Source organism: Hemiscyllium ocellatum, chromosome 4 (assembly GCF_020745735.1).
Source record: "Hemiscyllium ocellatum isolate sHemOce1 chromosome 4, sHemOce1.pat.X.cur, whole genome shotgun sequence".
Taxonomy (NCBI): domain Eukaryota; kingdom Metazoa; phylum Chordata; class Chondrichthyes; order Orectolobiformes; family Hemiscylliidae; genus Hemiscyllium; species Hemiscyllium ocellatum.
This window is the reverse complement of record NC_083404.1, coordinates 101,625,635-101,648,702: the sequence shown is the minus strand read 5'-3', so window position 1 is coordinate 101,648,702 and position 23,068 is coordinate 101,625,635. Positions and strand designations below refer to the sequence as shown.

Below are 23,068 nucleotides of genomic sequence, written 5' to 3'. Positions count from 1 at the left end.
ATAACTAATGTTGAACTTGTTTGTGGAGAATATGATTTGGATAGTGTCACTGGACCTGGGATTTTGATTATGGTTTCTGTCCACAGATGCTGTCAGACTTGCTGTGTTTCTGTAGCAGTTTATTTTTATTTGCTTTGTTTTATTTGGATTATGTTGATCATGTAAATTTTTAAATAATTTTATCTGTCAATGGACCAAAGTTACTGAAAATGCTTACACTGTGATCAGTGAAATAATTATTTTTCTTCAACTTATGCCTATATTTGGGAAGACCTGAAGTAATTGATGATACTGACTGATCAATAATAATTATTTTCTGGTACTGTATCTTTTTTAAGTCTGTTAGAATTCACTCAGTGGTTTGACTCCCATGAAAAAGTGGATATTGGAAATGTGCCATTAAAACAGGAACCAAGAGAGCAGCTTTCTTATCAGGAATTTAATTTCCAAATGCCCAGCATGGGAAGAAAAAGTAGCCGAAGTAAAATTTACACCATAAATTGAGAATGTGCATGTATCTTGTCTAGATGTTTCAATGTTCTTCATAAATCATAAGTAATTGTGACTTATGTAGACAAACCTGCCATCTCATTCAGCCATTCTCTCTTTAGAATATACCTTCTCTGGCTTCTTTATTTAATTGTTAATATCTTTGATACTTCACTCAATTTACTCAATTAGGGTGGCACGGTGGCTCAGTGGTTAGCATTGCTGCCTCACAGCACCATGGAGAAAGTGAGGACTGCAGATGCTGGAGATCAGAGCTGAAAATGTGTTGCTGGAAAAGCGCAGCAGGTCAGGCAGCATCCAAGGAGCAGCAGAGTCGATGTTTCGGGCATGAGCCCTTCTTCAGGAATGAGGAAAGTGTGTCAGCAGGCTAAGATAAAAGGTAGGGAGGAGGGACTTGGGGGAGGGGCATTGGAAATGCGATAGGTGGAAGGAGGTCAAGGTAGGGGTGATAGGCCGGAGTGGGGTGGTGGCAGGGGCGGAGAGGTCAGGAGGAAGATTGCAGGTTAGGAAGGCGGTGCTGAGTTCGAAGGATTTGACTGAGACAAGGTAGGGGGAGAAGAAATGAGGAAACTGGAGAAATCTAGGTTCATCCCTTGTGGTTGGAGGGTTCCTAGGCGGAAGATGAGGCGCTCTTCCTCTAGCCGTCGTGTTGCTATGGTCTGGTGATGGAGGAGTCCAAGGACCTGCACATCCTTAGTGGAGTGGGAGGGGGAGTTGAAGTGTTGAGCCACGGAGTGATTGGGTTGGTTGGTCCGGGTGTCCTAGAGGTGTTCCCTGAAACGTTCCACAAGTAGGCAGCCTGTCTCCCCAATATAGAGGTGGCCACATCGCATGCAGCGGATGCAGTAAATGATGTGTGTGGAGGTGCAGGTGAATTTGTGGCGGATATGGAAGGATCCCTTGGGACCTTGGAGGTAAGTAAGGGTGGATGCATGGGCGCAAGTTTTGCATTTCTTGCGGTTGCAGGGGAAGGTGCCGGGAGTGGAGGTTGGGTTGGTGGGGGATGTGGACCTGACGAGGGAGTCACGGAGAGAATGGTCATTTCGGAACGCTGATAGGGGAGGGGAGGGAAATATATCTCTGGTGGTGGGGTCCATTTGGAGGTGGCAGAAATGACAACGGATGATACGATGTATGTGGAGGTTGGTGGGGTGGTAGGTGAGGACCAGGACAGAACCCCACAGGTCCTCACCTACCACCCCACCAACCTCCACATACATCATATCATCCGTCGTCATTTCTGCCACCTCCAAACGGACCCCACCACCAGAAATATATTTCCCTCCCCTCCCCTATCAGCATTCTGAAATGACCGCTCCCTCATCAGGTCCACACCCCCCACCAACCCAACCTCCACTCCCGGCACCTTCCCCTGCAACCGCAAGAAATGCAAAACTTGCGCCCACACCTCCCCCCTTACTGACCTCCAAGGCCCCAAGAGATCCTTCCATATCTGCCACAAATTCACCTGCACCTCCACAGACATCACTTACTGTAGCCGCTGCACCTAATGTGGCCTCCCCTATGTTGGGGAGACAGGCCGCCTACTTGCGGAACGTTTCAGGGAACACCTCTGGGACACCCGGACCAACCAACCCAACCATCCCGTGGCTCAACTCCCCCTCCCACTCCACCAAGGATGTGCAGGTCCTTGGACTCCTCCATCGCCAGACCATAGCAACACGACGGCTAGAGGAAGAGCGCCTCATCTGCCGCCTAGGAACCCTCCAACCACAAGGGATGAACCCAGATTTCTCCAGTTTCCTCATTTCCCCTCCCCCCACCATGTCTGAGTCAAATCCCTCGAACTCAGCACCGCCTTCTTAACCTTCAATCTTCTTCCTGACCTCTCCGCCCCCACCCCCCACTCTGGCCTATCACCCTCACCTTGACCACCTTCCACCTATTGCATTTCCAATGCCCCTCCCCCAAGTCCCTCCTCCCTACCTTTTATCTTAGCCTGCTGGACACACTTTATTTATTACTGAAGAAGGGCTCATGCCCGAAACGTTTACTCCTTGGATGCTGCCTGATCTGCTGCGCTTTTCCAGCAACACATTTTTAGCTCACAGCACCATGGACCCAGGATCGATTCCAACCTCTGGTGATTGTCTGTGTGGAGTTTCCACATTCTCCCCGTGTCTGCATGGATTTCCTCCAGGTGCTTCGGTGTACTTCTACAGTCCATAGTTGTGCAGTTCAGATGAATTGGCCATGCTAAATTGGCCATCGTGTAAGATGCATTAGTGAGAGGGAAATGGGTCTGGGTGGGTTACTCTTCGGAGGGTCGATGTTGACTTGTTGGGCTGAAGGGCCTGTTTCCACACTAGGGAATCTAATCTAATCTACTCTTCAATTATTTATTTTTACTTCCCTCTTTTTGTTTTGCCACATCCATTACCACCCTTGTTCGCTCACGTTTGGCTCCCAATAATTTACTTTCTTGCCTTCTTCAACAGAAATTAACTTCACACCATCTAGCCTTCTCTTCCATTGCCTCATCCCTGCCTTGAAATCATCATCCTATTTCATGAGTCCAAAAGTAGCAGGTTACTAAGTTTAAATGCTCTTCGTTGAGTATTAGGCACTGTACTTGAATGTGTTCAATGACTCAATTTAAGTTGCTAGCAGTTGTGTCCACAAGCTAGTTGTCTGCAATTTTAGTCCTGTTTATTGAACTTTTGATTGTGAAGATCAGAAAATATGTAGAAAAGTAGCCTCCATCAAGCAATGCTTTAGACTTCTGGCTGCAGTAAGCTTCATCACATGGTGTCCAATAAGATCATGTGGGGCAGCACGGTGGCTCAGTGATTAGCACTGCTGCCTCACAGCGCCAGGAAGCCAGGTTCGATTCCAGCCTTGGGTGACTGTCTGTGTGGAGTTTGCATATTCTCCGTGTCTGTGCGGGTTTTCTACGGATGCTCCAATTTCCTCCCACGGTCCAAAGATGTGCAGGTCAGGTGAATTGGCCATGCTAAATTGCCCATAGTGTTAGGTGCATTAGTCAGAGGGAAATGGGTCTGGGATGGGTTACTCATCACAGGGTCAGTGTAGACCTGTTGGGCCGAAGGGCCTGTTTCCACACTGTAAGAAGTCTAAAGACCAATTATAAGCCTGCTATTTCCCAAAGCTTCCTTGACAGTGCCTAGAGCTTAAAACTTGATCAAATGCTGTTTCCTGTAAACAAACTTCCATCTTCCTAATTTCTCTGGGTCAGCTTTTCACTATTAAGGCAGGTAGTTTGAGTTGGGAAATTTCCCAAAATCTACCTGCTGTTTAAAATGAGAGGGGTGACAACCCCAAAAGCAGATCTTAAGCTAATAGGGAAAAGAGTGCTGAAGCAGCCTGGTTAGAAGGCAGCCCTCAGTTCCGAGCCTTTGTCCCAATTGTGATGAAAGCAGTTGAACCTGATGCAGTCCTTCACTCCCCTCTCTCTCCATTTCAATTCATACCCCCACTTATTTCTCTCATTTTCTTAGAAACTGAATGCTAATTAATTTCCATATCCACGGCGGGCAGAATTCACAAGCCAACTCCAAGTGAGTTCTCAACTAACTTTGGATAAGTACATTAATAGAAAAGATTTGGAAAGAAATGGAGCAAAATCTGGCAACTGGGACAAGTTCAGTTTGGGAACAAGGTTGGCATGGACTAGTTGGACCAAAAAGAGTCTGTTTCCATGCTGTCTGATTCTGATTCTGATTCTGACTCTGAAAGTTATGACATTTTGATAGGGCTGGACAGTCTGGATGCAATAATGATGTTTTCACTGGCTGACAATCCAGTATAATGAGGTGGTCAGCTCAGAATGTAGACTATGCCATTTTGAACTGAAATGAGAAATTTCTTCATTTGGAAGTGTTATGTATGTAGTCGGGGGGTGCTGCCCTTTTAAGAGAGCTGGTCAGGTGACCCTGTGGGGACAGAGTTTGGGTCCAGTCTCGAACTGGTTATAGAGGTGTGACCATCGGCGATAAAGTGTTTCTTTTCAGATTCGTCATTTGTTTATAATTCTTGGTTTCCAAGGAAGCACTAGCATAAAGATGAGATTCAGTTCATGAACTTAGTGCAAAAGCCTTCTTTCTCTCCAAGGAGATGTCTCCCTACCTTCAAAAATGACACAGGATCAGGAGATAATGTTGATGGAAGTAGTCAACGCCAGGAAAGAAGGTACTCGCTGAGGAGTGGGCCAAAAGTGGCAGTCATGGGAGTTTCTTACCAATGGCTAAAGAGAGTATGTACCAGGATCTACCAAAGTCATCACTGAGAAATCACAAGGGGACCTGGGCTATGGGTGACGCCAGGGAAGAACAGTATGCTAGTGTAGCCAGTAAGGCAGCATACTACGTTGGGAGCATTCACTGAGGGAACTCGAGCCATTAGACTTGGGGGGATGTACATTAGTAAAAATGGAAGTTTGTATGGACACAGCAGCGTCCCTGATTTCTGAATCTGTCTATAGAGAGAAGTTGAAGGTACTACCATTTGAAGCCTGCCAAGATTATACTTCGGACACACATGGAACAAGTGGTGCCGCTGGTGAAAGTACCATTAAGGGACCAAAGTGCAGGATTGTTACCAAAGAGTAAAAGGCATTATTTGGACACTCTTGGTTAAACTGGGGGTGGCTAATAGGCTGGCAGACTCAAATGCGAATTTTCAAGTGATCCTGGACAAGTACAAAGATGTCTTCAGAGGTACCCTGGGGGGAACTAAACGAGTTGAAACTAAATTACACCTGAAGCCAGAGGCATCTTGTAGAAGTCTGAAGGCACATCACACCATCTGTCATCTGGCCCAAAGTGGAGATGGACATGGAATGGCTGGTAAGCCTGGGAGCACTGAAATGAGTAACCACCAGTGAATGTTCCATGCCCATTGTACTGATCTTAAAAATAGATGATGCAGTGAGGATCTGTAGTGTTAATTACTTTATTCCCTTCCCACCCTGATCTTCCTACACTGTTCTAGTGAAAACTCAAGGAACAACATTTTTGGTACCAGAATTTTATAGCCTTCCGTACTTGAACCAGAGTTTAAAAACTTAAGGCTTTTGACCAATGTACCTTTTTTTAAAAAAAACTGAAAGAACTGTGGATGCTGGAAATCAGAAACAAAAACAACAAAAGCAGAGGCTGATACATTATATCATCAGCACCTGTCGACAGTGAAAATAGCAACAAAAACAAATTGCTGGAAATGCTTAGCAGGTCTGCAACATTTGTGGAGAGAAATTACAGTTAATGTTTCCGGGTGAACACGGTTCTGACGAAGGGTGGCTCAACCTGAAACGTTAACTCTGAATTTTCTCCACAGGTGTACCTACTAGAGAACATGCAAAACTTGACCTACACTTAGGAAATAAGGCAGAGCAGGTGACTGAGATGTCAGTGGGGGAGCACTTTGGTCCAGCGACCATTATTCTATTAGTTTTAAAATAGTGATGGAAATGATAGACCAGATCTAAAAGTTAAAGTTCTAAATTGGAGGAAGGCCAATTTTGATGGTATTAGGCAAGAACTTTCAAAAGCTGGGGGCGGATGTTCACAGGTAAAGGGACGGCCGGAAAATGGGAAGCCTTCAGAAATAAGATAACAAGAATCCAGAGAAAGTGTATTCCTGTTAGGGTGAAAGGAAAGGCTGGTAGGTATAGGGAATGCTGGATGACTGAAGAAATTGAAAGTTTGGTTAGGAAAAAGAAGGAAGCATATGTCAGGTATAGACAGGATAGATTGAGAAATCCTTGGAAGAGTATAAGGGCAGTAGGAGTATATTTAAGAGGGAAATCAGGAGAGCAAAAAGGGGGCATGAGATAGCTTTGGGAAATAGAGTTAAGGAGAATCCAAAGGGTTTTTTTAAAATATATTAAGGACAAAAGGGTAATTAGGGAGAGAATAAGACCTCTCAAAGATCAGCAAGGTGACCTTTGTGTGGAGCTGCAGGAGATGTGGAGAGATACGAAACAAGTATTTTGCACCAGCATTTACTGTGGAAAAAGATATGAAAGATATAGAATGTGGGGAAATAGATGGTGACATCTTGAAAAATGTCATATTACAGAGGAGAAAGTGCTGGATGTCTTGAAACGGGTGGATAAATCCCCATGACCTGATCAGGTGTACCCTAGAAGTCTAGGAAGCTAGGGAAGTGATTGCTGGGCTTCTTGCTGAGATATTTGTATCATCAATGGTCACAGGTGAGGTGCCGGAAGATGGGAGGTTGGCTAACCTGGTGCCACTGTTTAAGAAAGATGATAAGGACAAGCCAGGGAACTGTAGACTGGTGTGCCTGATGTCGATGATGGGCAAGTTGTTGGAGGGAATCCTGACGGACAGGATATACATGTATTTGGAAAGGTAAGGACTGATTAGGGATAGTCAAAATGGCTTTGTGTGTGGGAAATCGTGTCTCTCAAACTTGATTGAGTTTTTTGAAAAAGTAACAGAGGATTTATGAGGGCAGAGCAGTAGATGTGATCTATATGGATTTCAGTAAGGCGTACATCAAGATTCCCCATGGGAGACTGGTTAGCAAGGTTAGATCTCATGGAATACAGGGAGAACTAGCCATTTGGATATAGAACTGGCTTAAAGGTAGAAGACAGAGGTTGGTGGTGGAGGGTTGGTTTTCAAACTGGAGGCCTGTCACCAGTGGAGTGCCACAAGGATCGGTGCTGGGTCCACTAGTTTTTGTCATTTATATAAATGATTTGGATGTGAGCATAAGAGGTATAGTTAGTAAGTTTGCATATGGCACCAAAATTGGAGGTGTAGTGGATAGCGAAGAAGGTTGTCTCAGATTGCAAACGGGATCTTGATCAGATGGGCCAGTGGGCTGAGAAGTGGCAAATGGAGTTTAATTTAAATAAATGTGAGGTGCTGCATTTTAGGAAAGCAAATGTTAGCAGGACCGGTATACTTAATGGGTAAAAACAATGACTGCAGATGCTAGAAACCAGATTCTGGATTAGTGGTTCTGGAAGAGCACAGCAGTTCAGGCAGCATCCAAGGAGCAGTAAAATCGACGTTTCAGGCAAAAGCCCTTCATCAGGAATACAGGCAGAGAGCATGAAGGGTGGAGAGATAAGTGAGAGGAGGGTGGGGTGGGGAGAAAGTAGCATAGAGTACAATAGGTGAGTGGGGGAGGGGATGAAGGTGATAGGTCGGGGGGGTGGGGGGGGGAGGGTGGAGGTGGAGTGGATACTTAATGGTCAGGTTCTAGGGATTGTTGCTGATAAAAGACACCTTGGAAAGCAGGTTTCATAGCTCCTTGAAGGTGGAGTCGCAGGTAGATAGCATAGTGAAGGCAGCATTTGGTATGCTTTCCTTTATTGGTCAGAGTATTGACTACAGGAGATGGGAGGTCATGTTACGGCTATAAGGACACTTGGCATATTGCGTGCAATTCTGATCTCCTTCTTATTGGAAAGATGTTGTGAAACTTGAAAGGATTCAGAAAAGATTTACAAGGCTGTTACAAAGGTTGGAGGATTTGAGCTACAGGGAGAGGTTGAATGGGTTAGGGCTGTTTTCCCTGGAGCGTCAGAGGCTTAGGGGTGACCTTACAGGTTTACAAAATCATGAGGGGCATGGATAGGATTAATAGACAAAGTCTTTTCCCTGAGGTGAGGGAGTCCAGAACTAGAGAGCATAGGTTTAGGCTGAGAGTGGAAAGATATAAAAGAAACGTAAGGGCAGAGGGTGGTATGTGTATGGAATGAGCTGCCAGAGGAAGTGGTGGAGGCTGGTACAATTGCAACATTTTAAAGGCATTTGGATGGGTACATGAATAGGAAGGGTTTGGAGGGATACGGGTCAGGTGCTGGCAGGTGGGACTAGATTGGGTTGGGATATCTGGTCGGGTTGGACTGAAGGGTCTGTTTCCATGCTATACATCTCTATGACTCTGAGATGCTGCCAGACCTGCAGAGCTTTTCTGGCAGTTTGGTTTTGTTACTGCCATCTTCTTTGTTGACAAGTGCTGATGATGCAATACATCAGCCTCTGTATATCAGGGTGAAGAAAGAGGGTATCGGTTTTAAGGTTGGGATCCCCTGTCAATAGGTAGAAAGTCTACAACTAGTATCTACATGTGATTGGTCCACCATATTTCTATGCCTTGCCAGATTTCTCCTGCTTCCTTTTAACTAAATGGCATGGTCTAAAATTTGAGACAATTTTTCAGATCTACGAGGCCTAAGTTGGGAACAAGACTGATGGCAAGCAAACACTCCCAATTATCATTTTCTGTAAGCTACGCAAAAGTCAACTATTGTCTCAGTCGTGAGGCTGTTTACATAGAGTAGTAAAGAATCTAATGCCTGATCACCACTTTATTGTCTGCCATAAGGCAAAGCAACAATGTTGACTGTAGAAGCTAACACTAAAGATAATCTATTTTAAAAAGGTGTGCATTTAATTACATGTAGAGTAGCATCCTGATCACTGTCACTCAGGCCTCCAGGATCCCTTGTTATGTAAACAGGATCTACAGGGTTGATCTGTGAAGATGAATGGAAATGTAGCCCAAAGTACATAAAATATGTCAATAGTCATGGTGCTATGTAGAAGAAATACCCGTCATGGTGCCTGATGAGATGACAATGTGTAGGTGAAATTATCCACAATATTGTTTAACGGGTCAGCTCATCCAGGCCATCTGATGAGGAAACTAAAAAATTACAAATTATGTTTTGTGAGAGGTTGGTTTGTGGTGATGGAATGCAGTAGAGAATAATACCTCATATAATCTTCAATAAAAAAAGGATATTTGATTTTTGGAATCACAGCAAGGTAGTGCAGGAAACAGACTCTTCAGTCCAACTCATCCATGCTGACCATTTATCCTAAATTAATCTAGTCCCATTTGCCAGCACTTGGCCCATATCCCTCTAAACCCTTACAATTCACATACCTATCCAGATGCCTTTTAAATGTTGTAATTGTAACAATCTCCACCACTTCCTCTGGCAGCTCGTTCTATGCACGTTCCACCCTCTGCATGAAAAAGTTGCCCCTGATGGCCACTTTTAAATCATTCCCCTCTCACCTTAAATCTATGCCCTCTTGTTCTGGACTCCCCCACCCCAAGGAAAAGACCTCGTATATTTACCCTATCCACGCCCCACATGATTTTAAAAACCTCGATAAGGTCATCCCTTAGCCTACGACGGTCCAGGGACAATAGCCCCAGCCTATTCAGCCTCTCTATAGTTCAAACCCTGGCAATTTTGGCAACATCCTTGTAAATCTTCTCTGAACCCTTTTCAAGTTTCACAACTTCCTTCCAGAAATGCTCTGACCAATAAAGGAAGGTATACCAAATGCCGCCTTCACTATCCTATCTACCTGTGACTCCACTTTAGTCATAAATATTGTGCAAATCAGATGTACCAAAGCAAGTGGCACAATTTCAGTGCATCATCAATAAAGCATTCCTGTTCAGATTCACCATTTGCCTACCTGCTATATAACTTCTGGTTCCAAAGGAGGCACCATTATAACAGGGTGGTGTGAACCTGTGGAATTCTCGACCACAGAAAACTCTGGAGGCCAAGTTACTCTGTAGGAATTGGTAAGTGCAAGCGTGCGATAAAAAATAATCTTAAGTTTTTTTCTAAATTATAAACTCTGAATTTTATAGTTTAATCAATTTGTGCACACCTAAATTAAGTTCCAGTGAATGTTAATGTCTTGTTTCTGTCAATTAATTACGATCATCTTCCAAATCAATTATTTTCTTCAACAGTTCATCTGATCCAATGTGGCGCTGCCCTCGGGCTGTTTCCACGGTGATGTGTGTTCATGAACCTGAATGTGCACCTCCAGACTGCAGTAGCCATGGAGATTGTTTACTCGGAGATTGTTACTGTAGAGGCTTTTGGTCTGGCCCAGCTTGTAACCTCCTTAACTGTGGGCCTTCAAATTGTTCACAACGTGGAATCTGTTCTGAGCGTATGTGTTGATTTTTATTTTTGTTGATTTAAATTGATAAAAATAAACACTTGCAAATATAAATTGCTTTTCATGACCATGAGACTTCCCATATACTTTATAGCTAATGAAGTACTACTGAAGTATAGTTGCCGTAGTCACAGAAACTGAGTTACAAATTGCTTCTCAAGCTGCATCTGTTGATGACTAGATTGGTTTTAAGATTGAGGTTAGTTTTGTTTAGGACACAAGGGATAAGTTCCCTATTTGTTAGAATGGTGCAATAGAATCTTTTGCATGCATGAGAGGGCAAGTGGGGCCTCAGTTCAACAGCTTAGCCAGTGGGTTTCAATAAGGTTTTTTTTTAAAAATCTTCCCGTTAGCTGATTACAGTAGAACTATGAGACACAGATTTGGAACAGGAGGTACAATGGGGATGAGAGAAAAAATATTTTTGTGGCTCAACTGGTAATCACCTGGAACACTTGACTTACAAGAGTGATGGAAACAAAGATGACCCATGATTTCAAAGGATAATTAGATGAACACTTGAGCGAATTAACTTGTCAGGATCCAGGAGTAGAGTTGGTAGGGTGAATGAATTGCTCCATAATGGACTACGTGACCGACAGTACTAAGAACGATGATTCTGTGTATTGAAAGTCATTGTGATAATTTATCATTTTAGTTCTCACCTGATCTCTTCACCCAATCTGTTTCTTTGATTTGATTAATCAGTTCAAATTATAACAGAATATTCTTTTATTACTAGACAAGTCAGACCCCAGACTGAACTTTGTTTTTGTTGGTGGTTTCTCACTGAAACATGAGCATGCAGTGCTTCATATTTCGGCTTGACATTTCAGCAAATTTATTATTCAAAAGAAATTAGAAATAGAATAAACCAAACTGTTTGCCTATAACACAAACTTAAAGATTTTGAAGCACAAAAACATAATTCCATTAATTGCAACAGAATCCCATTAGAGGGGACACACCAAAAAGAACTCCCTCCTTTATCATCTTTATTGGATATAATTTAATTGTCGTTTGAATTTTTTTGCCTTGTGAATCTGATCCTGTCCCTGGAGCTTTCATACAGCTGAGCTTGGACTTTTTCAGCTTGAATTAACTCCTTCAGTATTTTAACCAAACACTTCAGGTCTGGAACTTTTAAATTAAACTCCTTACACTGAAGTAACCACCTCTTTAGCTCTCAAATAGCTCTGCACATTCGTCTTCAGCCAGGACATTTGCAAATTGTGTAAACTAAAACAAAAGCTTTCTTTCCAAGCTATAGGTGTTGCCCCTAATCAACAGAAAACATTAATCTTGACCTAATGCAAAACCTTCTAATTTGTTTTCATAAACATTCTGTAAACAAATTGTCACTTATAAAAAAATTCAAAATTCCAAGATAAATGATAGTGAAACATAAATCATACAATTTGTCTCACAATTTCTTTTTTTCACGTGCAAAATAACAAGATCTCCCTCTGCAGTCTTTATTGTCCACAGAATTTTTTTAACTCTTACTTTGTAATTGTTTCTTTAATTTGTGATGATTTCTTCTTTCCATCTTATGGTTTTTAAAGTTTCTTTGTTACAATTAAAGATTCACAAAAGTTAAATGTTTGAGATGTTGCACTGCTCACTGATTAGCATTTTCCTCTTTCTTTTCAAAATTTATTTTTATAGTTACTGTTTCTTTATGTCCCCTACAAGGTTTTCTGAATTGATCTACCTTAAAACAATTCTTTTACCTAATTGTTTCATTTTGTGCCTTTTTAGTTAAGGTCTTAATGCTGTTTTCACTAGCCAAATACTCTAGACAATAGATCAACTAGATTACTTGTGGAATGTAAATGATCACCACTTAAATAGCACACAATTTTGTTTTTCACAGCTATGTTGTGATTTTTCTTTTCTGATGTTCACTTCCAGAACTTCATAATATCTGGTATATTTTCAATGATCTACATTTTTATCATCATTGTATTTTCTAAATCTGTTCATCAGGTTGAAGGTGAATATAGTTCTATTATAAATGTTGCATGATGTAATTTATATTGGCATATAAAAACATATTAAATATGTTTGAAGTACTTAAATTTTGAAAGCTAGTTATTTACATGGCTTTGCTGTTTATCATATAGATGGGTGCCTTTGTGATGCTGGGTGGATGGGACCCAATTGTAGTGATGGTGAGCATATTTTTATTTTTGCATGTTCCATATTCTGGATATGCTTAAATTTTATTTTCATTAATATTTGTTACGAAGTTCCTTTTTTTAATTTTAAAACTTAGAATCTGCAGAAGTTGCATTAAAATGCATGTTATCATACGACACATTTGCAGTTCAGCAATAATTGTATATTAGGGTACTAGAGTTTATAAGACTGAATGATTTAATTGAAGTTTCTAAGATCCTAAGTGGCCTTGACCAAATGGATGTGGAAAGGACATTTACTCTAGTAGGTGTGTCTAGAATTAGGGCACTCTATTTTAAAATTAGTAATCATCCTTTCAGGACAGAAAAGAGGTGGAAGAAAATTTGAGTATTTTTCAATTTTGGAACTCTGTCTCCACCATTTGAGGCAGTATCATGGAATACTTTGAATCGAAACAAATGAGAACAGGCATTCTGACAAGCTGACCTAACCGTGCTCACAGAGTTGGCAGGCTTGCTTTACAAGAATTTTTGAGTGAAAACTGAAAGACTGCGGATGCTGGAAATCAGAAACAAAAACAGAAATTGCTAGAAAAGTTCAAATTTGGCAGCATCTGCAGAGAGAAATCAAAATTAATGCTTCTGATCCAGTGACCCTTCTTCAGAACTGATTTTGAGAATTGACTGCTGCTTACAATGAACACCTGAATGAGTAACTACGAGAGAATAAAGTCTAGGAAGGCAGAAAGCTGTACAGTTTGAAAAGATTGAAAGACTGGGTAAAGGAGTTGTGGGCAAATTAATTGAGAGGGTAGTAGTAAAAGGAGGCATAATGATGGAAAAGAGATGTCTAAGAAGATGAAAGGAAAATAAGTTTTTAAAGGGAGCCATTTCTTAAATGATAGTGGACTCAAAATATAAAGTGCATTCATCTCATTCTTGTGTAAATAGAATATAGGAAACAAGAGACAGTTGGAAGAAGTTCATAGTTGGTCAGAAGTCTGGTAATAAAGGTAATTTTGGTAGACTGGAGATAGCATAACGTCAAGAAATTCAGTTTTAAGATGGATAAAAATGGTGGAATCAAGAACCTGTTTGAGGGTAGTGCATAAGATGCATTCTTGGTAGTATTTTCATGGGGGCACACAGCAAGGACTGATGATTTTCTGGTAGGGAACAGACTGAAGTTGAAAATGATTAGAATCATTAGGCATAGACACAGTGAAAATCAATGTCTCCAAATTCAGCAGTGGTTGAGAAAGGGATATAAACTAAAACTTTATTTAAATATATACTGATGACCAGCAGGTCAAAGACAGAAGTTGGACCTTAGGGTAGCCAAAGTAGACTAAAGCAGAACTTTATTTGATGTCAAGAAAATCCAGATTTTCTCCACAATTGATAGATTAGATTAGATTAGACTACCTACAGTGTGGAAACAGGCCCTTCAGCCCAACAAGTCCACACCAACCCGCTGAAGCGCAACCCACCCATACCCCTTCACCTAACACTACGGGCAATTTAGCATGGCCAGTTCATCTGACCTGCACATCTTTGGACTGTGGGAGGAAACCGGAGCACCCGGAGGAAACCGGAACACCCAGAGGAAACCCATGCAGACACGGGGAGAATGCGCAAACTCGACACAGTCACTCGCCTGAGGCAGGAATTGAACCCAGGTCTCTGGCGCTGTGAGGTAGCAGTGTTAACCACTGTGCCACCGTGCCGCCCATAGCAAAGAAAAAGTGCAGATTAGAGACAGCTGTGGAGTTATGCTTTATTCCAGTGGAGTTCAGCACCAAAACATGGCCTTTGTGCCTTGAGGTCCAGGAATTTGAAGCAAGCTTGCCAAAAAATATGTAAATTCAGATCTTTTATCGAAAGCGCTCAAGGTAAGATTGGGACTGGGTTTGAACTACTGGACAGACCTGTTAAAACTAATAGTTATCTTGAAAGTTTGGGCCCAAATACAAGATCTGCAAAATGTAAACCTTTGCAAAGAGAATTTGGGATGGGAAATATCAATAGATAGCTACAGAGAGATCTCCAAATAAACAGTATCCCTACCAGCTACCAAGAAGCCATTTTGAAACTCTGAAACAACTTGTCCAGTCCTGTAGACCCACTAAATAAAAAGTAAATTCAGAAAGCAGATGCAAGTACAACTGAGACTGAATGTGAATTTTTTTTTGGAAGGCTATGTTCCTAGTATTTGAGGCCTAAATGTTGGAAATCTTGTTTTGAAACACCGTGAACTAGAACATACATTACATTAACATCGGTACAATATTTTGAATTGGATGAACTAGTTTTCATTTCATTCCCAGACAATTCAATTTAAATTTGTTTCATTTTTATGTATTACTGAAACTTTTTCTAAATTGTTCCATGTACTAAAAGGTATCTATATCAAGATGTCAATATCTGTATAGTTTATACTAAATCTCTTACATTTCCCTGTAATACCATTGATTGAACTTCTAGCACATTTGTTGATTTCTTTTCTCAACAGTATGTCCTGATCGTTTCTATGGCGATGGGTGTAGCCAAAAATGTCACTGCATAAATGGTGGGATTTGTGATTCTATACATGGTACTTGTACCTGTCCATCTGGTTATTATGGAGACTTCTGTGAACAAGGTGATTTTATAGAATTGAAAATGAAACTGCATGCAACTACGGGAATCTATAGTTACCACAGAGTGGTTTGTTTGTGGAATGAACTGCCAGCTCTGCAACCACCACGATTACAATTAAAATTTATACACTTACTGGGAGGACGGGGGAAGGGTGCAGAGATCCCTTGCCCTCATCAGGAGTGCACAGAGGAAGTTTCTGATCCGCTTTTGCTCATTTTATTCTCAGCCCAGGTGATAATCCTGTTTTTTATCAGTTAGCCAGGGCTTCTTGATTGGACCAGATTAACAGCTCCCATCGGGAAATTCATTCAATGAGACCCACCTGGCTGACCTTGTTGTAATCACTACAAATTCAATTTCAGTGAATCCTATCATGTTATTGTCACTGCACCCTGAGACTATCTTTGTCTTAACTCCCTAATACACATTACTTCACATCACCTAATCCAGAAATAGAGCTAATGGGCTCTTCCACAAGCTACTCAAAAAAATCTTGTGAACTTTCCACAATTTCCTTTTCTTAGAATCTGCTACCATCCTGATTTTTATTATTATTTTTTCCCTCTGCACATGCATATTGAAGTCCCCTATGATTATTTTAATAGTGCCTTTCTTATGTGCACTTTCTGATTTATATTCTGTTCCACATCCTGACTATGCTAGTATACCTGTTCATAATTCCTGTCAGGGTCTTTATTCCTTTGCAGTTCCCAACACTATCCACACAGATTCTGCACCTTCGGATCTTGTATCACTTCCTATTGATTTTTATTTGCAATTTCTTACTAACAAGGCAACCCAGCTCTCTCTGCCCATTTGTCTGTTATTTTGATAGGATGCATATCCTTGAGTATTTAGTTTCCAACTCTGATCCCATGCAGCCATGTCTTACTGATGCCCACACCATTGTAACTGCTAGTTACATTCTGTGCTCAGTTAACTTGTTGTTTATACTGTTTACATTTTAAGTACAACAACCTCAGTCCCATGTTGATCGCATACCACCATTGTCTGATTGTTAGCCCTTATCTGCCGTTTCTGCAGTTAGATTCCTGAGTGTTTCCCTTTGTTCTGGAAACTTCAAGAATATGACCTGACTGCAACCGCTTCCCCTCCCTCAGTTTAAAGGCCTTGTAACCTTGATTTCCCATCAGTTCACCTCCCTTTTTTAAAAAATGTTACTATGTTTCTAATCAGCCTTTTTCAGAGATGCTATTACACACCACTGGAGCAGGTGGGCTTGAACCCGTACTCCCTTGTCCAGGGTAAGCTACTACTGTTGTTCCACAAGAGACCTTATTCTGATTACTTTGTGCATTTGGATACAAAGGCTTTAGATACAAAGTGATTGCAAACTTAAATACAAAGTTTCTTCTATTATCAGTAGTACCGTGATTTATTGGATCCTCTCTTTTCATTTTACTGACATTGTTGGACATAAATTGTTGGAAGAAATGAGATGTCTTTATGTGCACATATGTTTACATTATTCTAAATGTTATTTCATTCTCAACAGTGTGTCCCATGGGCCGGTATGGATTGAGCTGTCAACAGGCTTGTCATTGTCCAAAGATTTGCTCCTGCCATCCAGTGACTGGAAGTTGTAACGTTACACAGGACTCCAAGTTTAGTAACACCTTATACAGAGGTATTCAAAGTAATGTTACTATTTTCTTCAAAACACCCAATATTCTATCAAAGAATTTGTTTCCATTTCTGTTCAAATCAAGATGGGGCTGTCAGCACGTGGATTGTGCTCAATTTCTCCCTTCCACAGCAATAGGCCGAAGTTCCTCAAACGTTTACCCCTCATAGTCTGGAAATCATTGGTTTTTCCAGTTTCCCTCCTGTCTAGCTCATACCTCCTTCAAGCATATCTTTACCATTATTTATTAAATATTATTTGATTTTATTTTGTCACATACTGAAGTAACACAGGAGTACAGTGAAAAGTATATAATAATGTCGCGACACAGGGTACCTAGATACAAGAATCTTAAGAGCAGTGTAGATAGAAAGAATAAAATTAAAAGTTAAATTTTGCGGTAATTATAGTATAGCATAAAACAAACAAAATAAAATTGAAAGTTACGCTTCCTGGTTTTAAGTAGAAAATAAAGAAATAAAGCTGAAAGTTCAAACGTTCGCACTATGTCTGAAGCGCTTAGCTATAGTAGGACCACACTTGAGGAATCACCTCTGGTCCACAATTCCAGCTGGCCCGGAAGGCCGTCCTGTCATGTCAGGCATCCGAGGCTGGGAGAAGAAGGGAAAAAGCACAAGAAGAAAACTAAAAGGAAATGGGTGAAGCAGTCAAGCTCCAACTGACGTGTCCTACTCGACCGCTGTCCTGGAATCTGCCACATTGTGTATCCAGATATAATTTAATTTGACTTCCCAAATACCTCAGTATTTGAACATGTCTTCAGATTATTGGTCATCAGGATCACTCGTTAAGTAATATTACTCAGCCCCTCTGTGTTCTCACCCTTCCATATCTCTGTATTCTGCTTCAAACCTACCACAACCCTTTAAGCAGTCCATGTTAACTGTAAAATTAAGGGAAGGGCTTGTGCTTTATACAATAATTGAACCACAGTGTTTATTTATTCACGATTTTAAAATAACACATTTGACCCTTAAGTTTTTATAATACTTAAGTTAGAATATTTATACAAAAACAGCCATTAAGACATTTGGGATTGAGCTTCTCTGCACTAAAAGTTGGGAAGCTAGCAATGCAAAACTCGACCAATACAGTGCTACCACTGAGAAAAATGTATGTGTTGTGATATGTTTACTTAGTTTCCATCATAAATTTGTGCATAAAAATTACTAGTAGAACATGTTGACACTAAAGCAAACTGCCAGTAGGAATAAATTTTGGAAAGAATCTGTAAATGTAAATACATAGGAAGGCAGTCATGCCTGATCGATCGATTATATATCACTGTTATGCTTTTTGTAGGTTTGTGTTTTTTAAATAATTTGGAATCTTTAAATATCAGCTTAAATCTAGGCACTGTCCTGAAAACAAAACATATTATTTGTTCTACAGTGCGTCAGTGCCTCAGATCACAGATGTCTGAAGTGTGGAAGAACCAGCATGAAGTTAAAGAGTTTGTATATTTTTGTTTTGTGTAACTCATAATATGCAGATTTGAATTGACGTTAATCTGTAACAATAACCAATGTATGATTGAAATGCATCTCTCGTTTGAGCAAGCTGATTACTTTTTCATTTTTGTTCATAATTCCACAATATTTTCAAATGGCAAAAAAAGGTTCCAGGAATATAATCTGATCATCTTAAAAACATGCCATTTTAAGTTGTTCATTTAGTATAAAATATATCATGATAATTGGATTGGTGTTTGTACATTTAGCCAACCAAGGTTTTTGATCAAAGTCTGATCACTACATTTAAATCTCCAAACTGCTAAGAAATATCCACTATGATTTACATAGCCTCTGACTATAGAGCCATATTCCATTTATCTAATTCCTGAGCAGGTCAATCTTGCTTCAGCAAAGTTAATGCACTATTTAACTAGATTAACTAAATTGATATAGGTAAAGTTAAAAATCTCACAACACAGGTTTAATTGGAAGCACTAGCTTTCGGAGCACCGCTCCTTCATCAACCATCTGACTGGTGCTCCAAAAGCTAGTGCTTCCAATTAGACCCGTTGGACTATAACCTGGTGTTGTGTGATTTTTAATTTTGTACACCCCAATCCAACACCGGCATCTCCAAATCATGATATAGGTAAAATTTGCATCTGTGATAAATCAATGGGCCAGGACCAGAGGGGCCACTGAGATTAGTGGGCCAGTTAAGCTAAGTGTATAATAGCAAAATCATGCAGATGCTGGAAATCTGAAATTAAAACTATTATGTCTATTAGTTACAAACTTTGATCCTCAGCCACTAGTCCAAGCAAGATTCATCAGTACTATTTTGTGCTAATTTGGTGGAAATGGACAAAATATGTCCAACCTGAAAAGGGCAAATCTGAAATGAGCCCATCATTCTTGGAGCCATTCTCCTAAACACCTATTGTGTCCACTTTCGTATATAAATGGAATGAATTTGGAATTGAATTGTCATTACCTGCTTCTCTACTATTAGAAGATGGAGCATAGAATCCTCTTCCATCATTAAACTGGTTTATTAGTCCATTTTGATGACTGATGACAAAATTGTGCTAACAGAAAAGTGAGTATCTTTGCTGATTAGTTAAGCTACTGATCTTGGTTCATTTATCTTGTGACAAGCAGTATCATAACCTGTTTGCTCAGTAGCCTTTGTTTCAGGTAGCTTCAAATACCATTTCAACAATGCTCTGATTTTTTTTTGCCAAATGACTTCCCTTCTCTTTGCACTTAGCAGAACAGATTTTGCTTCCTAGATGAGTGGCTAGTTATATTTCTCTTCTTTTGTTTAGGATGTTCGCTACAAATGCAGAGAAATTATTGGTCAAATCTTATGTCAACCTCAATATCATTGATACAAATCTAATTCAAGGCTTTGAATTAATAAAATATTCCTATTTCAGTTGAGTGTCTTCATCTTATCTCCGAATACAAAAAATTTAAGTCACTTATTTTAGCAACTTTTTTTCATAATGACTGCCAAAAGCTGCCCCATTGGTGACTGAAGTAGCTATTGAGTGATCTGAATGTTACACTGTTTTGGACCTTTGAAAAGTTTCTTTCCCTTTATGGTTTGAAACTAGATGCCTTGTTTTTAAGAATTCTTTCAAACAGTAGAAAGTCAGATATATGAAAATAAAGTTTCCTTTAACCAAGCAAATATGTAGCATGGGAACTATTGCTTGTTGCAGATTAATATTGTTCTGTATTGTATTTGAGAAATTATACCAACTACATGGTGATTAAGGAAACATTAAAATGATATCTCTAATCTTTTGATAGGAAAGCTTGGATAATCATATTGATCACCTTTCTCGTCCTTTTAATCCTGAGCATGGCAGGAAATATTTTTCAATATTGTCAAAAAAATGGTTGTTCTGGATTCCGCAGTGAGTACTCCTATCAACGATTGAATGCATCTAATGGACAATTAACTTGTATGGACTTCCCTGAAATTATTCCATTGAAACAGACTAATACATCTATTGAAGAAGACAGAAGCTCAGAACCTATGAATTTTTAACAACTTTATATTTGCATGTGAATACAATCTCTACTGCTGCCTTGTTTTGTTTCTAACAAAGAGCAGCTGAATTTGTTTTGAATAAGGAGAACCTGAATGGGTTTCCTGTGAACTGTATCTACAGCCAGTTGTCATCTAGACATCATCCTCAGGAATTGCAACACCGTGAAAGAAATGTACTTCTGCATGTGAGAGTAACTTGAAATAATATCAAAACACACTAGAATTCATTTGCCACGTTTCCAGTCATAAAATCTGAAGATATATTTTTGGCAAGATGGTTTCCTTTCACATCTTTTATTTTGTACCCTAATTTTGTTTCATGTGACCAAATACACAAACTTAACTTATATTCCATAAACGTTAAATATTCAGGGTGATTTGATCTAATTTTTCAAGATAATATGGTGAATTGTTCAGGTTAATTAGTAGAAACTATTTCTGCTGATTGGGACGTCTCCAACAAGGAGAGCATAGCCTAAAATTTAGAACTAAACCTTTCAGGTAAATTTAGGAAGCATTTCCATATGCCATGCTTGTGGTTTGGAAGTCTTGCCTACAAATAACAATTGATACAAGATCAATTGTTAATTTTAAGTCTGAATTGATTTTTGTTAAGAAAAGGATATAGGGAAATTTTGAGTATATGGAGTTAGATTACAAATCAGCCTTTGATTTCACTGGAACAAATTAAAGGGATTAACTGGCTTACTCCTCTTAGTGTTTTTAATAAATCGCAGGTATTCATACATTAATGAGATGCTTTACCTGTTAAATCAATACTGTACTTGTGACATGAGGATCAGAATTAAATGTATGGTTTGACTACTGCTCGTGCATGTCAGCTGATTCTGAATGCAATTTGCCAAACTGGTGGTTTGGGCAAATTCTACATCAGCATTTGTTCTTCATCTCAAAGGACAGCTAAATTCCCACATTAACAACATTTTAAAAAGCGTTTGGAGAAATACATAGATGGAAAAGGTTTGGAAGGATATGGGCTAAGTGCAGGGAAGTGGGGTTAGCTGGCTGGACATTTTGGTTGGCATGGAGCAGTTTGGGCCAACGGGCCTATTTTCGTGCTGTAGGAATCTGTGATTCTGTGGTGTATTTACTGTATATTTATTACCGTTAAAATTAAGTTTAAACTTCTTTCTATATTGCCTGTTCTTGGAACGTACTGATGAATGGGGTCTTGACTTCCAGCAGTTTAAGGCAACTTAAAACTGATCAATTGGCATCAATCTAAGAACTTGCTCAAAGTATTGCTGATTGGAGTCAACAAAATGCAGTGCCCTTGCTTTGCTTCCAGATGTTTACACTGTTCTTTGCAAAACACAATTCCTTCACACTGAATGTTCTTGGGCTATGCAATGGGACAAGGTACAATAAAATTGATATTTACCATTGCATGTCCATTTGCTTTCAAAATATTTTTATCTGCTAATTGCATATTCTTACATTGTACAGCATTCTTGGCATAAGTGGTTCCCAAGATTCCATTAGTTCTGCTCTGTAAATGATAATGCCATAAATGAGACTAACAAAGCTGGGTGTGCTTGTCATTTTGCAAAGAATCACCTCATCAGTTCTTTGGCTTATGATGCTGCATGAGAGTAACATTTACACACACAATTGTGGGCATCACTTCAAATTCTATTATTTTGTTGCCAATGGATGATTGAGAGTGCCAAATATTTAACTGCCATTTAAATCTTCCTCTGGATGCCAATGAAGTTTTTCTTAAATTATGCCTTAATTGAGATTAAGGTGAAATCATGGAGCCATTTTGGCTGAGTCAGCTATATAAATTTTAGAGTCAGCTGTAGAGAGGCAGCATAGATTTAAAAGTCAAATTAACAATGTGTTGGTTGAAAAGATGTTGCCCTTGTATCAGATTATGAATGACAAAAGTCTTCTATCGATCTGCATTTCATAATGCACTTTAGTATTGTTCTCAGCTGGGATTTATCAAGTTATTGGTTTTAATTTTAAAATGTTAGATTTTCATCTGTCAGACTGGAATGTAATTTTTTTCAAATGTTGTTAAATAATTCTTGTGCTAAGTTCTGACTGTTTCATAGAGCCTGTTGAGAAATTTACATTATTGCTGTAACTGCAATCTAATCATGGTGAATTTGACTTGGAACGTGGTTGTCTACTTTTATCTAATGGAATGGATGGCATAAATTCTCCATCTTGCTTTCATAACATCCACAACTCAGCCAATTTGTTAACCTATCCACTTGAATTGTTGTGGATTCTTTTTATTCTTAAAGATACCCAAATACAATATTTGTTTAAATTAGGAGATCGTGTCCTTGATTTCTACTTTTAAAATTCCAATCTTTACCACTCTCCACTGAGATTACAAGATCACAAAACACCTTCCTTACAAAAGACTTATTAAAATATATTGAACTTTAAATGTTGTTTAGCATATATTCAATGCATTTTGTTTAAATACTAAAACGATGATGTGTGCTCTGTAGTTAAAGCAATATCTGGCAAGTTATCTACCAGATGCCCGAATAAAGATATTGCTTTGATCTCAGTGAAACAATGATCTCATTCAACGTAACAGCACTGTTCACCTCCATCACTTACCACACTTTTAGAAGAGACCATCACGCGCA

The 23,068-nt window shown here is 39.7% G+C and overlaps 1 protein-coding gene across 2 annotated transcripts in view; it reads left to right on the top strand.

The window, feature by feature from the left end:
* The window catches only part of nagpa (N-acetylglucosamine-1-phosphodiester alpha-N-acetylglucosaminidase), a 47,789-nt gene extending 24,970 nt beyond the window's left edge, over nt 1-22,819 (top strand). For both annotated transcript variants that reach the window (XM_060823691.1, XM_060823689.1), the window contains exons 6-11: nt 10,258-10,463; nt 12,599-12,646; nt 15,126-15,254; nt 16,770-16,901; nt 18,312-18,372; nt 20,192-22,819. In XM_060823691.1, the coding sequence (XP_060679674.1) occupies nt 10,258-10,463; nt 12,599-12,646; nt 15,126-15,254; nt 16,770-16,901; nt 18,312-18,372; nt 20,192-20,432 (817 nt within the window). In that variant the 3' untranslated portion in view covers nt 20,433-22,819. The remainder of the gene's footprint in view (nt 1-10,257; nt 10,464-12,598; nt 12,647-15,125; nt 15,255-16,769; nt 16,902-18,311; nt 18,373-20,191) is intronic.
* Nucleotides 22,820-23,068: the final 249 nt, after the last annotated feature.